General features: G+C 40.5%; 1 protein-coding gene across 9 annotated transcripts in view; it reads left to right on the forward strand.

Annotated features, from left to right (window-relative positions):
- The window catches only part of RPS6KC1 (ribosomal protein S6 kinase C1), a 91,212-nt gene that overhangs the window by 27,583 nt on the left and 44,867 nt on the right, over positions 1–18,762 (forward strand). For 8 of the 9 annotated variants that reach the window (XR_005830330.1, XR_005830331.1, XM_040611552.1 and 5 more), the window contains exon 8: positions 13,016–13,134. Coding sequence is in view for 7 of the 9 variants with exons in the window: in XM_040611552.1 (XP_040467486.1) it covers positions 13,016–13,134 (119 nt within the window). In the remaining 2 variants the exon portion in view is untranslated. Of the gene's footprint in view, positions 1–2,696; positions 2,772–13,015; positions 13,135–18,762 lie in introns of those variants that run through there. The other variant, XM_040611558.1, reaches the window with a different exon arrangement.

Consider the following 18,762-nt stretch of genomic DNA (forward strand, 5'->3'; position numbering starts at 1 on the left):
GCAAGGAAAAAATTCAGTCTTAGGAAAGTATGATATTCTGCCCTGTTTCCCTGATGCCTCTTAGATAGTACAGTGGGGGTTGTTAATAAATTTGTAGTGGTGGTACCTCTGTGTGTGCGCTTGCAGGTGGAGGTGTTTCTGATGGCTGAAGAGGTGTGTAGTCAGCACCTGCAACTTCCATGCAGTCTCTTATATTGCATCTGTACAGCACAGGAGAGGGAATAATGGGAATGAGTTGCTTTTTAGCTGGCATGTTTTCCCTTGGGAACATAAATATACACAGGCTAGTTCCTAGCAGTCAGCTCTTCTTTCTCCTTTCTCTCTGTTAGCCTGCATGGCTGTGAAGGTGGAAAGCAAATCAATGTTCCTTTTCTACTGGGCGTTTATACTAGATTTGGTTAGGTGCAGCTGATTTTGTGTCCTGTTCTCTTCAGAGCTTCTGCAAGCTGGCAGGGAGACACTTTGGTGCCCTCTTTATAGTGACAGGGCTAATTAAAATGCCTTCCTAAAACACATGCCTTCTCAGGATCAATGAGGAACGTAACACCCCCCACTCCCAACCCCACCCGCACCCCCACAAATAACTCTGTAATGCACTTTTTGATGTAGCTACTTTGTGAAGGTGGTATGTTTAGCATTGGTATGTGACTATTCACTGTATGTTGCAATGAAAAAAACACAAACCCTTAACCTAGTCACTTCAGCTATTTAAACACCCCTGGTTATGTATTTTACATGGATAATAATGAGCTCCCTTCAAAGATAAGGATGGTGCAATTGTTACAAAATGCCTCTGGTCTTCTGCCATTGCTTATTTTCAGTCTATTTTGCATAATTAAGCTTTTTTAATATCTGGAAGTGAAGCACAGTGTTCATATATACTTACACACGTGTAAATGACGTTACCTTTCAGTGTACAGCCATTGCAGAATGTGTGGCCTCTAGAGTGGAGTGGAAGTGGCTTTTGCATGTAAAATGGCAATACACATTTTTGCCACGTGGTGGCACCAAGAAAATAGAAATTGACACCTAAAAATTGGACTCGGGAAATGTAACCAGTACCCGGAGGGAGGGGAAACCAAACATCATCCCTCCTCTGCGTTAGAAACTTTTCTCATTATTACCTTGGAAGTGTGAAGCCACTAAGCTGGTTAGATGTATCTGAAATGTAAGGGTGTCTCTGTTGCCAGCCGCTCCTTCAGGCTTGGTACAAGATCTCCTTACTACTTAAGGCTGCCTTGTCAAAGTGCTGTACCAGTAAGTTTATTACTGCAATTTATAGGCTTGTGTTTAGTTTGAAGTAGCTGGCTTCCGTGAAGGTGGTTGGAACACACTTGAGCCTGTTATGTTCCTGATGACTTTCCAGCTCTGAGCTGATGGCACTAATGCTAGACGAGGCAGATGTTGCATATGATTACACCAAAGAAATGTCTATCTTGACTTTGTTTCCAGCTGTGTGTGCATGCTCTCAGAAGTATGGTGCTGTTAATTATACTGTGCAAGGTGCATACGTGTTTTGCTCTGCTAGTATCTTGCAGACTTTTAGTATTAAATCTTTTAATGTCCTATTCATAATCCTGACAAAAGGCCTAATACGCACATCACTTGGGGAATGAACGCTGTACGCCCTCTGAGAGGCTAGTGTATACCTTGGACTCTGGGCATCTGCTTTTTATAAATCTTGGGCCTATTTCTGTTCCATACATGCACTTAATATTAAACACATTTGTCAGTGGGAAGGATAACAAATTCTTGGACTGGCGGTAGAGCCCTTGGACTGCCACTGAACTACCTGTAACTCTTGTACCTCCCTGTTTCACTTATACCAGAGCTCCCTCGCATGCAGTGAGAGGGAATAGCTGCCATAATTTCTTCTCTGAATATGTACTGATTCTGCTGCCCCTCTCCTGTTTTCTGGCATTGCTGTGTGCAGGATTTTGAGGCTTTTGGGAGGCAGGTATGTAAGGGTTGTGTAGGATGGTTAAACAATTCCTCAGGAGCTGATACCATCTGAAATCTGAATCTGCCTTTTGGAGCATATTCAGTATACCAATGGATAGAAACTTTGGCTCACATCTATAGCTGTTCCTTTGTTTTGCTAGCATGTCAGAGCACTTTGAGGTCAATGTGTTGCTTCAGGCTTCATGATGGAAAAAAATGCACTAATCGATAGCAAGCCACCAACTTCTAGGCTGGAAGTTAACTGTTTTATGTGAAGTAGGCTTTCCCTAACTTTGGCCTAAGGTGTAGTTTATGTTAGGAAAGAATAGATCGGGAGGGTGAAATTATGGAAAGAGTTTTTTGTAGTAAAGGAGGGAGTTTTGTCTGTATAAGCTGCACCTCTTTTTCCAACTCCAGCCATTCTCAAGTTATATCCATTATGGGATGGGCTGTCTGAGCTGTGAACAGAGTTAACATGATTGCTTATTGCTGGATTTCAGTAACTTCAGACACATGATGAAGCATGAACACTTCACAATACAGTGAGTCTAATTTATGTAGAACAGATCCTGTACTTTTCTATGTGGTTTAGAAAGCAAACGTGTTCGTTGCTGGTATGTTACCTATAAGGCTTCATGTCACATTAACATCTGAAGGGAGGTGATCCATTTACTCTGTTAGAGATTTGGGGTGTTTTCACATGTGTAACAGCTGTGGCTGAGCACAATGGCTATTTGTTTTAGGGGGCTGGTTCAGCTAGGCAGCATGGACCTTGTTGCATGAAGTATATGGTGCCTCTTAAGTCACAGCAGCCGCGAACTGTTTTCCAGGTATGTATCTGTGCTTTACACTGGGTATCTACAACTTCTAGATAAGCTGCTGGTGTGTCTTTGAAAGCAGGCTGTGAATGTCAGTTTTGCACTGCTTCGTGCTATTTTAATGATTATCCAGTAAACAGAGCTGGAACAAAAATTACACAAATTACTGGAACCTTGCTAAAATGACTTTGACTTTTAACCCAGAAATGCATATACAATGAAATGCTGGGAATACTTTGGAGAACTAGATGATATTTTTGGATATACTGAAAACAAACCAACTTGTGTCTAATTACTGGGATTATGATGGGCTATGATTTGAACTTGTGATGGAGCCAGGGATGCAAACAGGAGCATGCTTGACAGAATGCCAAGAAGACAGTACTTTATGAAAAAGGGAACAGTCATGGCTATTCCGTGAGTGCATTTCTGGCTTCCAGAGTGAAAAACATCTTTGCTTGTTCATTGAATGGCACATAAGAAATGTGAATATAAACTTCTGTTATAATACAGTAGCTATTTTAAATTCCTTTCGCTTGGTAAGTCCTCTGAGTAGTGTTTCTTACGGAGAGTAACAATCTCTCAGGCAGTTTCTGAGCTACCCAGCAGCTGTGCCTGGTTGGAGCAACAGACCTGTTTTCTGAGAAGATGCATTGAGGTGTGAGCTGATGTCTGCGGGGAAACCCTTAGAGTTGTGATGGGCCCCACAGGGAAAGGTTAATGGCAGGGTGACTGATGGAACTGTAATTCTCCCCTCTGCCCTGATCTCAGACCTCTGTGCTCCTATAGTGTATCATCACTTGCCTTATTAGCTGTTGCACCTTTACACTTCCACTGAGGCTGTGGAAGTGTAAAGACAAAAATTTCCTGCCCCAATTCCTTCCGAAGGAGCTGACAACTGTCTCTGTTTCCTGCTGTTGGACTGTGATGGTGTTGTAGGACTGTTTGGGTTGGGCTTTCTAAGCAGCCATACAGAGTGCTCCCTCTCTCGTAGTGCTTCACACAACCTTGGAATCACAGCTGCTGTTTCAGAAGGTTAGATGTTTGGACAGGACTTGTCTGTAGACAAGCAGCTAGATTAAGAAAGGGTGTTGGAAATACTATGGTTTGCTTAAAAAAAAAAAGTAATCTAATCCCATTGTACCGCCAGTGATGCTGAACCCCATGCTGATATGGGCTATGAGCTGTTCATAACTAAAATGTGTTAGCTTCCAAGCCTATTGCAGGCCACACAGATATTCAGAATGTTAGTGCTATAGGATCCATCGCTCTGCAGTAGACGCTGGATGGATCACCCTGAGTGATGTTATTCCATACGCAGAAGTCCTACATTTAGACACTTCATCGTGGCAAAGCAGTAAAATGCAATGTGTGCCGGTAAAGTATGGTGAAGTTGGTTAATGTATAAATACAATCAGATTCAGCTATGTAAAGGAATACTCAAGGCAAAGTTCCACTTGAACTGCGAGACTTCGCTGCACCAAGAGGCTGGTAAAGGTCTGGAGTTTAGTACCTGTTGCACAGCTTAGAGCCTTACAGTACATGTTAAGGTGAATTGTAGCAATACCTGTAAGCCAACATGTAGGGCGTGATGCTGAGATGACTGAATGTGGTGGTTTAGCATGTGGCTGTTAAAGAATGAATAAATATGTGACGAGGTGCGTCTTAAACATGTTCTTTCTTCCCTTTTCTGGGGGAGACAGCTAGCTGCATTGGCTTGGTGTTGATCTGACCTTTCCAAGATTTCGGAGTCTGTCCTTATAGCAGCTTCTTGCCAGGTTGCTGCTTATGCCCAGCCTCTTTGACAGACATTCCTGCCTGCACAGCCTTTTATCTCAGCTGTTGTTAGCCAGCACTTAGCTGCAGCTACGTGCATTAATCTTTTTTTTGACTATTGCTATGTGGGGTTTCTACCTCCCATCAGAAGACCTGGTGGGGTTGTCATGCTTCTTCCAGCATTCAGTGTAGACAGAACAGACTGATCTAGGTTACACTGCAGCTTCTGTCCTTAGGTGAGAAAATTGAAGTCTCTGGCTGCAGAATTAAATGCCTTGGGCACTGTAGGTGAATTGAGGCAAATTACTAGCTGGAATAGAAAAATTGCATAGATACGTTTAAGGGCATGATGCTGCATGATAATCAGTGCTCTGATTTCTCCACCCACTCCCCCACCAGCTCTTGCATATACAGCTTCTCTCTTTTCACATCCTTCTTTTCTCTCTTCCTGTCCTCTTTCCCTCTTTTCCTTTCCAGTATCTTAAAATAGCCTCTCTATCTTCAGAGCTGTGTAGAAGGACTAGTATAGGTTTGATCTCTACAAGGTCTGTCACTGGCTTTTCTGTTTCAGAGATTTTAGTGATTGCTCATGGAAAGATACCATTTCCCATAGTATTATATATAAAAGCACATATGAAATATATTAGTACTTAGATATGATACTATTAGATCATCAGGATGAATCTCATTACTGTTTTTTCGTGTCTTTTTTTTTTTTTTCTTCTTTTCTTTCTGTAATACTTTATGCTTCAAACTGCAGTAACTTGCTCTTACTTGAAGAGGTAGGTGCTTGTGTGTCTGCGTTCCCTCTGCTCTGAAACAGGGAATGTTTGTGGTTGCTAATTCTAATTTGGACTTGTCCTTTTATGTGAGAAAGAAGAGTGTAGAGAACTTGGAAAATCTTTTCCTCGTTTCTGTGGTGGTGGCCTGTGTAACTTCTTTCCATGCTCTGACTGTCAGTGGCTCTCCTCCTGGGGTGCTTGCATTGGAGGACTTGCTGTCACCATTTTGTTTCCTTATCTGTGCTAGGATGCCAGCACTTGTCCTTCTGTCATGCAGCACTCACAAGGTTGGTGGTTTTTTTTTTTTTTTTGCATGTGTAGTTTTACAGGGAAGTGTTTAAGAGTATTTCTCATACTGTGAATTCTTACTTTGGTTAAGTAACTTGCAGTTGAAGACTATGAGCTTTAGCAGATGGATGGGAAGTTCAGCTTTTCCTCCCAAAAAAGGTATGTGCTGTGTGACCATTCGTTTTTTTTTTTTTTTGCCAGATAGTCACACCAGCACATGACAAGTTGCCCCCCACCTTGTGGATTTAACATGGGAATTTCTCTATAAACAGATGTTTGTTGATTAGAATTTCTGGAAAGTTATGTTTCATATTATCTTGAGTGTTACTCGCTCCTGCTTTACTGGCCACTCAAATACATTTCACCCACAGCATTCTTAATCTATGTAATCTTAACTTTGGCACGTATGCCAACATTTGTTTTTTCCAGAGAGGCATTTACCTGGACATTTACACCACTGATGTGTAACCTTATGTTTTCTACAGGATGCAGAATTGGTAACTTCATAGGCAGTGTAGATTTGTGTTTTGAGCAACGTGCAGTGAAGATTACATATAAAATGTTGACATAATAGTTATGAGCACGCTGGGAAGCTGGAAGAAGATTTCTTATGTGTTCACTCACTGTCACACATTTGTGCTTCAGCATGAGAGGTTTAACTTTTAAGTGGCTTTTCTTCTTGGTTGCTAGATAAATGTGGTGCATCTTAATAAATTTTGACTTTCTCAAAATGCTAAGGAAAAAAGATCATTTCAAACTGTTTTACCATAATGGGCTTCATGTTGGTCTTATTTTTTAATATTTACAGGTGGTTTTTTTTTTTCAGCTGCAGAATTTGGCCACCACCTCAAAAGAACTAATCATTATATATAGCATACTGGAGATGATGAGCTAGCTGGCTTACATCACAATTCCAAACTGCCACCTGCTGCTAGAATCTATAGCATCTTTCCTTGATGCTGAAGTGTCCCTCTACCACAGCACCTGCCACATTTCACTTAAGTAATTGTTTGAAAATTAAAGGTTACCCACTCTCCTGTGAAAGTTGGTAGAGACTCATTCCAAAATCAGCAGCTCTCCCCCTTCCTGAAATAAATTTTGGGGTTATAAAACTGTGTCCAAAGTGGTCACAAATGTGTGCTGGATTATGAGCCGCATTGTCACTTATGGTGTGCCTGAGCTTTTGTTTGGCTAATATGGACAAAGGAGTCTGCTTCACATGATGTAAGAAGTGTTTGCCCTAAGAAGAACAGAGGTCCTCTTGAACCAATTAGGCAAAAATAACAGCTGGGCTACCCACTAATAAGGAAGGTGCTGCTAAACCTCTTTTCATTGTGAGAAGAAATAAATCTTTTAAGGCTTACTCCCTTGCATTTTTATAGAGAGCAATTCTTTGAAAAATTCAGCAATCCAGCTGGGTGATATGTGCAGGAAGACTGTGAAGAAGATAAAGAAACTTTTAAAAATAAAAAAGGTATTATAGCTGTTAGATTTGGCAATTATAAATGTTTCATTGAAGATTTCAGTATTTAGAGAAAGTTTTACTGTTTAAATTGTTAAGAACATGGAGTTTGGGGTTAGCACAACAGGCAGTCTCCCACAAGTTCCTTGTAGCCTGTTCTGCAAGAGGACATTCCTTCCTGGAGCAAATCTCTTCTGATATCTTCTTTAAATAAAGGCAGCCCACATATATTTTTAGTAAGTTTGAGAGAAAAGCAGGAAGATTTAGAATATGGAGGTTACAGAGGATTGGGACAGGTGATGCTAACTTTTTAGCCTTACCTTTTCTGTGGAAATATCCACATACTGGTTAAGCAGCTGGTTAGGTTGGGAGTGTACTAATGCTGTTCTGACAGATTGGCTCTTCCTGAGGAAAATCTCTAATGCCCAGTAGGGGATGATTTGGAGGTGGTCAGACACAAAGGAAGGAAGGAAGGAATGTCTAGAGTTCCTAGGTGGGTGCTATACACTGTGATTCACTGAATGTGGGATGTTGTATATGTTAGTGGCAAATGGTGACTACAGCTATCTTTGTTACCATCCAGTGAGATAAATGCATCAAGATAATAGTTAAGGACCAGAGCAAGTTTGACAGCACTTCTGTACATCTGAGATGTGTTTTGTTAGTAGTACTCCAGATTGTTTGAGGGAAAAGGACAGATTTTTTTTTCCCCATGGTCCTTACTGCCCAGATTTTTTTTTTTGTTTGGGTTTATTGGATATGGCCCCCTTTCACAGCTTTTTGCTATTAATATCTGAACATAAATAATTTTTGTATATGACAGAATTACAGAAGATTGGGTGCCTGAATAAACAGTTAACTGAACCGAACGCTTGCCACTTCAACAGTTAGCTAACCTCTCAAAGGTATATGTACTTTTCTGAGGTGCTGTGAGGTGTGAGTAGGAGATTTGAGTAGAAGACAAAAACATTGCTAGTTTCCCAGATGCTACTGCTACGTACATACTACGTGGAAATACTGCTTCTCTGCATTTTTCATTCAAATCACTGGACTATGGGAAAACAAGCAGGCAAGTCACAAGATGAACTCAGTGGCACAATTATTTTGATATTTGTGGTTTTCCTCTATCAAACTCTCAAGATCATTTGAATGTTGTTAGGAACGTCTGTTTTGGTAAATATATTGTAGCTGAGCTGTCCTTAGAAATAAAAATTAAAGAACAAATTTTAAATTATTGGCTGCTGTCCTAATATCCTGGCTACTGTTACTTTGGTCAGTGGGTGGCCTGGTCAGACTTTCCAAAGCCAATTTTCATTTTAAGATATTTTTATTTCTTTGAAATAGGCAAAGCCTTTGGAAAAATGAGGGAGCAGCCTGCTTGTGCTTGTGTAGATGAAGGCTTATACGTGCGACAGAGTAGCTGTAGAGTTTTTATATTCTGTTTGCAGTAATAGTAAACAGAGCATCTAAAATAACCACTTGCACATTGCAACAAACACATCATCATTTGCTTAAAAAGAGTTATAATTACAGTTGACGAAGCATGGACACCATAAAAAATGCATTAGTTTGGCTTGACACATTAATTACCTGTTTTTGCAGATGTTTTTATATATTGTTGTGTGAACAGTTTACAAAATAATTACAGGAAAGTCATATGGAAAATAAACTAAGTGGGTGGTTTCTTGCCTTAATATTTTCATTCATGTGAATCTGTGTGAGGCACAGCTGCTCTGTAGCAAATGCAGAGAGAGAAACGGGGAATCTTGAGGGGTTTCATTCTAAGGTCTCTATGATCAGCCTGGCTACACTTTTATATCTTGCTTTAGCAGTGTAGTTTTTAAACGTGTAAAATGACATTGCTGATTTAATCCCAGTGATCAGGAGTTGGGAGAAGCTTTGATCCTGATCAGATGAAACGTAAATCTTCTAGTATCTAGGAAAATAAATGAAAAATCAATATTATTTTAAGCAGGATGATCTTTTATGAGCAGTTGTAAAGATTCATCAAAGGCTTTGACACAGTTTAAACATTTCCTGTTTGCTGCCATTTAAAGAAAAATGCCTTTCAAGTTTAAATTGTAATTAAAGAGAGATACCTCTTTCGATTATTGTGGGCTAACCACAGAATGGAAATAGGAGCTCAATATGCTCACACAGTGTTTAAATCAAAAGTTCTTAACTAGGAATAAATTAGTTGATTCTTCTGAGAGTACACTTTTTGCATAACTAAACCCACTATTCTGTAGCAAAATGTAATATTGCATTTAAAAAACATATGCTTAAAGTCTGCATCACAGCTTTAACATCTGTCAAATACGAGGATTTGTTCTAGTACTGTGTTTTAGTGATTTATTTGGTTTTAAGTGAAGAGTTCTATGACCTGAAATTTGACATAAATGCTAAAGATTATTTTTAGTTTAATGGGGTCTTTATTATTACTCATCACCCGGTGTTTAAGGCTTTTTAAGTAACATTTATTTATTTATTTTAAAAATTAATATCCTGCATTTCTTTACAGATTTTTGTGAGATATTGGCTGTTTAAATGGGAATTTATGTTGGAACGTAGCTTTTTACCTTTTCTTGGTTAAACTAACGTGAAGAATATCCTACTTCCATAAATCTAATTCTCAAACATACAACTGTTGAAGTATTCAGAGACTTAAACCATTAATGATCTTATTAACAAATAAGATGCAAGAACTTGTTGAGTGAATGTTTTGTGAATCCACACCCTCTTTTATGGCTGAAGATTGTAATGAGTGAACATTTTGCAAATGTTATTTAACAGATTACTCACGAAGGAAAAGTAGAAGAAAAACTGAAATTAATGTCTTGTGAAAGTAGGGAGAACAAAGACAGCTCTAAGGGGACTTCCTAGCTTGTTTGTGTTAATTACTGTAAAGTTACTGAAGCATTGAAAAAAAGGCAATAAACATCCAAACTAAATACATATAACTAACAATTAAGCAGTAAGCTTGACTTTTATGATAGCCTTAGATAGTAACCTAGCAGTTTTCTACCTGTCTGCTTGAAGAAAATGCTGTGGCTGAAGAGTTTATTGTTGCTGTGCAGATGACTTGTTTTCCCTGAGTGCCACTTGGTGTGTCCAAGTGAATGTGGGCAATCACCAGTCGATCGGCACAAGAAAGTTATATGGAGCTGCAAGATTAAGTGGAGAGATGAAAGCAAGAGTATTAGTCATGTTTTAAGAAATTGCAGCACACACTTATAAAATACTGTGTATCTATTCAGTTCTGATAAAGCCAAATCCAAGTTCAAACAATTGAATGTTGTTATTTTTTTTAATCCTAGATGGGAGTAAGACTGACAGTCTCATCTAGGGGAATTTCACCAGGACAGTCCTGCTAAGTGGAGGATGATGTTAGAGGTGCTGGACCTGGTACAGCCCCCTCTGTCTTTAAAATGAGAGAAATAACTGTGAAATTGGTACATATCCATAATATTGTGTATTGGAATTTCTGACTGTCCAGCTTCTTCCCAGACCAAATGTAGTCAAAGCTTTTTGCAGAGCAGGGCTCTGTGTGTCTGTCCAGGGAGGTGACAATCACTTTTCCTTCCTACTGTGAGGTGGATAATAAGATTTATAGTAGATCACTTAGAGCAGAGCTTGGGGTAGATTGCAGATCTCTTCTATTTACTCTTGGTGGAGTCTGTGTGGTGGTTCTATGTGTTTAGGTAGTTTTGGAGTCGTGATATGAAAGGAAGGGTGAGTCTTTATTTTATAACAGGGTCAAAATGCCATGGTCTGCTACTAGTCAACATAAAGTGGAAAGAGCCTCTGCTTTCTTCACACTCTGATTCTAAGGATTGTTTAAAGCAAGAGCAGCGATTCATTTTCTCTTGTGTGGGGCGGGAGGAAAACAGCAGCTCTGAGAGCCTACAGCAGAGCTCTCTGAAGAGACCTTGTACTTTGTGTTTTTCATTGTTCTCTGCCATCTAGAAGGTGCTCTGGGAAAACTGAACAGTCGGACAACCGCTCCTTCTTTATTAAGCAGCTGGTTTTAAAGATAGCCAGATCTGGCTGACTGAAGGATCAGAGCAATTCCTCCTTCCCTGAGCTGCTGGAGAGATGTGGCTGCAGCTTACTGCTTCTTTGGGTCCTACCAGCAGTGAAGCTGAGTGCAAATTTCTGAGGGGGGCTTGCATATGTGCACACATACCCTGTACGGACATCAGATTGAACAGGCAGATGGATATTGCCTTTACAGACACCTGCGTAACCACGGGCAGCAGGAACAGCCCAAACTCTTTCAAACTATTTGCTGGTCAGGAAAAGACCTGCTCTTCAGGTGTCTCTGGTAGCTGGCCCCAAGGTCCATAGTCCAGCTCTCGGACGCTTTGTCTGACTTGCCTGCTTATCTTGCTTGAAACTTGTTGGCACACCTTATGCACAGAGAATAATGAGCACACTAATGCAGGAAACAGTAAGGAACAGATTTTCATAAGAAGGTAAGACCAATAGTGGTGGTCAGGTACAGGGCTCAGTCAGACAAGCATATTGACCAGCAGTCTGCTTATACACAATCAACCCATGAAATTCCTACCTCTGTTTTCTCATGCTTGTGCCACTCCTCCACCTTGACCCCTCCATTTCCTCACTGTTAATCCTGCCTTTAAACATCGCACAATGTCTTACACATTGCCACAATCCCCACCTGAAAGCCTCCCACAATGTTATACGTGCAAGCATTTACACAGTAAGTTCTCCCTTAGACATCCCATAATAAGTTTGCTCTTTTTTTATGAGGCTCATTCTTGATAACCCACAATAATCCTGTTTTTTTCTTTTTCCTTTATCAGTTACCAAGTTTCTAGTTGAACTTCTTCAAGGTTACACTCAGAGGTTCCTTTCATGATCCATTGATCAGTGTCTTATGAGTTCTAGTCTTCGTTAATTGTCTCTGTTATCTGCTGTTGCTTAGGGTTTGTGTATTTGCATGTTTAATTTATTACCTTTCCTGTTCTTTGTGTTGTCTTTCATGTGGAATACCTGTCAGGCAGATATCCTTGCAGTTCCTTGCCCTGTTTGAGCATTGATTTGTGAGAGGTGCTGGCTTGCACCTGTTGGTGCATGAAGCCCATCACAGCCAAGGCTGTTTCTGCAAGTCTTGGATGGTCTAAGTTAGGGCTGGAAGAGCCTGTCAGGGTCGTATGAAGTCTTTCCTATTGTTCACGCTTTTTCTGGGACAGTTGTCCCTGACTGTCTTTGCTTGGCAGCTGGGTGTTGTTATCACAAATTAAGACTATTATAACAGTATACTGTTCATGATGTCAATGTCTAAATGCAAACTGTAAGCTTTAGAGTGAATACAGAATTTGCGTGGTGTCATGGGATTCTAACCTCTTGCAAGAGTTTGGGTAGTCTAATCATAACATGGTTCGGCCATCTGGGAAGTGAGGTGGTTGGTGCAAATGCTGCTTCCTTTCTTCATGTGTAGCATCGGAAAACTGTGAGCAAGAGTCTTGTTGTCTCTCATGTTGCCTTCTGGCTATTAATAGCATTTCTGGCTTTCCTTTATGCTTAGGAAAGCCCATATGAGAAACATAAGGTGAAAAAAACAAATTTCTTTATTGTTTTGTTGTAAATGTCTTAGTGTGCCTTCCCTGAGGTTTTTTTTGAGTATAATGTTTAGGTCAGTGGCTTGTTTCAGTTCTTACTTATGTTACCATAGGAACATATACCAGATCACAGAAACATGAGGAAAGACTTTTTATTTACCTTAGTCTGTAGCAAAGCTTAAATTGTTATTTTTGTAAAACTCTGAGATCATAGTACTTGCTTTTTATAAGATGTATATCTGTAGGTTTGATTATGAATAACCCAAAGGAAATCAAAAAGGTAGAATCAAAGCAGTCATGTGCTTTGATTACTTAGTACCCCTCTCTCTATAGAAAAAATAACTTTTCTTTTTCTCCATTGAGGTGAATCAAGTCCAACTCGTCGAGAAGCAGTGAAAAGGAAGACTGCAGAATACCTTATGCGTGCTGAAAAAATTTCCAGTCTCTACCATAAATCGTCTGAAGATGCATCCATTTCTATGGTAGGCTTTTATTTCTTTCTTTTTTTTTGAACCAGAACTTGGTATAATTAGATTGTCCTGTCTTTTAGCAAAGCATATTCAGGCTTGTGGTTCAAAAGCTGTCTAGAATTTCTCTTTCAGGAGGCCTGAGGAGTATTTTGATGTTACGCTTCTGTTAAGTTGCCATTCTTTTCTGATTCTTGTTGGTTGCATTTTGTAGCATTGTGAAGAGTGCTTGATTTAATACAGGCCTGTTTTTTCACATGCTTTCCTTCTACTCGCAGTTGCCAATGTAAACATTTTTAATCATGCTAAAGAATTTAAAGGTAAAGCAAAAAAACACACTAGAACATAACGTTTCTTTTGACTTTCCCATGAGAAAATTGCTCATTCCTGTTGGGAGTGTGAAGGCTGTTGGTTTCTTTAGCCTAGCACATAATATTGTATCAGAAGTGAATCAAGCACATGGCAGGGGGATGACATGAATTTCCCACTAAATAACTACTTAATTGAGCAGATGTTCTTCCTGATCCCTTCAAATGTCTCTCTTGGATATGCTTTAGCGATTAGCTGCTTCTTGATTTTTGAGGCGTTCCTTTAGTATTTCCCACCTTCCTAAGCAGAAACACCCTTATCTGTACTTAGACAAAAGACAAACAAAGCTTGTTCCAAGTTACCTTCAATAAATTTCTGCTTTGCCCTTCCCCAAACAGGTTCCTTCGGGACTTACCTGTTCTTACTTTAGACTTTTACGGCAGTCATGCTAAACTGTGCAATTGTTGATGACCCTGTTGTGGTAAATATAAAAGTTACCAACTTCCTGTCTCTCTGCATTTATATCAAGTGAGGACAAAAGGGGCAGAAGATTATTGCTTCTTTTTTTGCACAGATCTAAAAATGTTTTAAGGAGAGCACTACTTTAAAAATGGGATGTCTTATAAAATATGATTGCCTAAGAAGTAAATTAAAAAAGCAAACCCACTGATTTTGAAGAGCAGCTTTTTTTATGTTGAGACCCTAGAAGTATGATTTTGAGGATGTTCCAAATGGGATATATTTTGTGAGATCTGGAGTCTTGCTGCTGCTATGAATTGTACTTTGAACAATTTAGTATTTTGGACTGATATGAACTCCTACTAGGTAGTCTTTCTTTGGGTCAAACACCCCTGAAAATGGGGAAGAATCTATATTGAATGGAAATCTCAGTGTGTTTGGAAACCACAGAACAAGGAAAAAACCCATGAACAACCTATTTTTGCCTTTTTTATACGTTTAAAAACTAATTGTGGTTGGGAAGGAGGAAGAAATAGGTTGCATTTTTGAATGTGAACTTGAGAGGTAAAGTATTTCCTCTTTTGTGCTGTACTGAATAAGGTACATGCCTTCTTTGCAGATCCAGAGGAAAGCAGGATTAATTGGGAGAAGGCAAGGAAAAAAAAAAGATGAGAACAGAAAACCGTTCTCCTTCTGTGTTGAAACTCAACATTGAGAGGTTAGGGCAAATCTGACTTTGCACAATCAAAATGTTGCACTTGGCTTATTGTCCTTCTTACAAAAAACATTTCCACAATTTGGCTTTGTTTTACCTAAGCCTGTATGTGTATTTTAATATCCTTTATTTGCTGCTCTTCATAATGCATACATTTGACTTTTGTCTTAGAGCTTTGGAATTTGCTGGCATCAAGGGCACATGGTGCTGATGGGTCATGATGGTTGTGGTGAGGAACAGCTTGTCCCCAAGTTGATAGCCAAAAGTTAATTGGGAGAAGGACTTATCTCCCAAAGTTATTGTAAGGGTAGTGGTAGGAACTGCCAAGAATTGGCATGCTCTGTTTTCTAGTTTAACGTCTTAGGGAAAGTGAGTAATGTGACTCTTCCTGAATTCTGGGTGCTGATCAGACATGAATTCTTGCACTTTAGTTACTGCTTATCCTTTTTGCTGCCCAAGATATTTTATATTGGAGTTTGCATGAATTATTCCATCCCATGCGGACAGTGATAAGTGCACTGAAATGACCTGCATCTGTATACAGTGTGGGTCTTGGCAGACACTAGAAACATGCAGATATTTTGTGTCCTTCTCCTAAAGGAATTATGTCTCTAGTGTACAAGGTTAGTGTGTATTCCTCCTTTCACCATCACTTCACACCAGCCTGATGATTCTTTAACTGCTATTTACATGCCATTGGTCATGCAGGGGCAAGACTAGTATGTTACCACCAGCACCTGCTACTGCTGTAGGTCATGCTGACTGATACCATCTCTTGTTCATATGTTGGTGCTTGGACATGATATATATACAAATATTTAAATAATGCTGTACAATACCTTCTTTGTCCACATGGGTCTGTAAAGATGTCTCTCATCAACTCTTGTGCTGGAGGGACACTGAAGTCTTTGAGAAGAACCACTGCACAGAAGCATAGCTAAGTGCTGCTATACCTGGTAGCCCAGCAGTTTGAACCACACAACTGAAATTGGTTGGAAAATGATGGACGAATGCCATACTCTAGCAGTACCTGTGCCTATACTGTGGTTAGTGGAGTGTGCTTTTGTTGTGGGAAGCATGGTACATTGTGGAGAACTTCATGGGCAGTAGTGGTGCTGAAACTGCACCTCGGAGAAAGGTTTGACTAGTAAGCAAGCATGGACATTGAAGGCAAAGTGTTCTTGTTCGTGACCTGATGTTACAAGGCAGAATTGCTTTGTCACCCCTGTCTGGTGTAGATAGCTTTGTGTTTCCTATTGTGGCCTTACAAGGAACAATCACATTAAGCATCAAAACTAGGCTCACCTGTCCTTGTTAAACATGACATTTTACTTCTTTCTCATCCACCAGGACAGTGAAGCAAGGGAAGAGGTAAGCTCAGAAGTGCAGGTTCAGTTATTGTCCTGTACCCCTCAGCCCTTCATATCTCCCAAAGGCTCGGGTGCCAGCCACATGCATCTGTCTCAAAAGGCTACATCTGCTAAATGCACCCTAAGCCACCCCTATGCCATCTGAACACCATGCGAAGGTAAAGCGTGGTGGCTTTTCTCGCAGAAAGAAGTTGAGCTATTCTTCCATGGCTCAAAATACCAGGCCCTTGCCTTTCTGAAGACCAGATTTCCCTAGAGACAAAGGCTTGGCATTTCAGAACTGCAAAGAAAAATTATCTTTGATGCCATGGAAACTAAGCAAAGAACAATAGTAGTTTGTTACTTTTCCTTCGTCAACAAAAAGCCAACAGCATAGCTCTCAAGGATAGCATCCTTAGCAACAACCCTGCTGCTTGCAAGTCTTAAGTGGTGAAGAGAGGAGCACAAGAGGAGACATTTGCAGAACCTTGGCACTGTTAAAAAAAGGTGTAGAGGGCTTAAGAAGGGATAGAAGATTTCTTAAGGCTGAAAAGAAGCATAGGGAACTGACCATGAACTGGGAACTCACTTGACGGGAGCTTGTAAACATTGAGAAAAGCCTTGCTGTGACCCATAGGAATAGGAGATGTGGAGACAGCTTCTGGAGGTTGTAAACAGGCATGTAGACCTTCTAGAAAAACAAGCTGCAGTAAACGCTGTCCTCTTCTTTCTCTGGCACAGCACAACAGCCTCAAGGGCCTTCTTGATGGCAAACACTCAAGAGTGCTGTGTAACGGCAGCGGCAGGCCATTTTACAGATTCCAAGCTGTATTTTCTTCTCTGCCCCTTGAATAAGCAGCAGCTCTGGGGAGCCACCTCCAAGCCTGAGTGGGAGCTGCAGCAACAGCCTTTGAATCACACTGGACTGACTGTCAGAAAGCTGCAGTCCTACTTAGCTGTCAGCTGCGAGGCCAGCACAGCTACAGGTACAGGCTGTGGGTCCATTTTAACTTTTTTGGTATTTTTATAATGCATGTTTTTTCCACTCTTTGAAATAGTTTTTGGTTCTATTTATGCCCATTTTTTTATACTCAGAATTGTTTTTTTGCACCATTATAAAAGCTGTTGTCTTTTAAAATGTCAATTATTTTTGATTTTCAAAGCAATTTAGTAACACGAGGTACATGCAAGCCTGATGCCCAAGCAGGAGAAGCAGACTTCATTCCTCGTGCTTTTCATAAGATATCTTTCTTCCTAAAATTCTCATTAAATGTGCATGAAAATTACATTGAAGTATAAAGAAAATATGTTGCTGTACTTCTGTGAGATATAAATTTGACATAAAATAAGAAATTCAGTGTCAGGGCTTCCAAGATCACATCTGAGGTGTGTCCCAGCTTCGGGGAGGATACACTCCCCGGCTGGTGATCACTGGGGGCCTTTTGAAGCACGCCATAGCTCTGGCTAGTTCAGATGCATACAGAGATGCAACCTGCTTTTCTGCTGGTGCAGTGTGAGGAAGGGGCCAGCATGTTTTGCCAGACCAGGAGATGCTGGAAGGCATCTCCTTGCAGCAGTTGAGGGTTTGGCCATGCCATAGGTGGATAGTTACTGAATGTATGGGACACAGACCTCTGAATGGTGAGGGGAGACTGCATTTTGATGTGCAGCTCTGCACTGGTGTTTGTGAAAGTGCTCTTTTTTGAGCACCTGACGTTCTGTGGTCACCGCTGTCAAAGGCATCAGTGTCAGCAGTAAAATAATTTTCCATCAAATGGCATTTGTGTCACTGGGCTAGGGTTAGTGCGCTTGCCTTAAATGAGGTTAGCATGAGAGCCTTTTCTTCCTGCTTGGCTGGTGGCGTACTTCTCTTTCTCCCCCTGCTCTTATAACTGCTGGCAGTGATGCCAAAGCTGAGGCAAGGGCTATTGCTGTGTTTCATTGGGTAGCTTGCAAAAACTAGAGCCTTCTGAAGGTAAGGGGTGGCCACAAGCTGCCGAGTCTTTGCAGAGGCCAGCATCACAGTCAACTTCATCCTTTTCTACTTGGAATCAGCACATGCTAGCCAAAAGGTGAAGGTGTGAAAGCAACTGGTGATGCCAATCCTAAGTCAGGTAACTCCAGCTGTGCAGCTCATAGTCTGGAAATAGTTTCAAAACATACAGGGCCTAGCCACAGGGGAAAAGATCCTGGGATACCTGAGCAGCATGCTAAGCATTTGGACAGGCTGCTGAAGGCCTTCTGCAGGCAGAGTAGCCTGCCACTTTCTTTAGGATTTAAATGCCTTATTTCTAAAGGCAAATGAAGCTTTTGATTTTTTTGTTACCCTCCTTCCTGTACTTTTTTTCTTCCTCTATTTTGATGAGAGCGCTGGGTTTTAGTTATTTTTCTTATTGCTGGCTAGATGCTGAGCTTGGATTTTTTGCTCTATTCAGAGGAGCAGGCAGCTTCATAGAGTGCTTAATTGCTATAGTTGTGGGAATTGGGTATTTAGAGTTTGCTTCCGGCTTGCTTGATGACAGAATATGATGCCTTCCCATCATTGGGCTCTACTATTAGACTTTGCAACAGTGAAACCAAAGTACTGTAAAGAGCCCAAAATAACCTGAAATCGATAAAAATGGAGAAGCTACTGGGAGTTGTGGAGATGTGGATGTGAATGTAAAATGTTTGAAGGTAAGAAGTGACTTCAGAATACATGTATGAAAAACAGTGCGTGTGCATAATATTACTGTGCCACCATTGATGGTATTTTAGAGAAGGACCAAAAACGTGTATGGTGGGGTTTTTGGCTCTTCAGACATGATGGGT

The sequence above is a fragment of the Falco naumanni genome, chromosome 12, assembly GCF_017639655.2.
Source record: "Falco naumanni isolate bFalNau1 chromosome 12, bFalNau1.pat, whole genome shotgun sequence".
Taxonomy (NCBI): Eukaryota; Metazoa; Chordata; class Aves; order Falconiformes; family Falconidae; genus Falco; species Falco naumanni.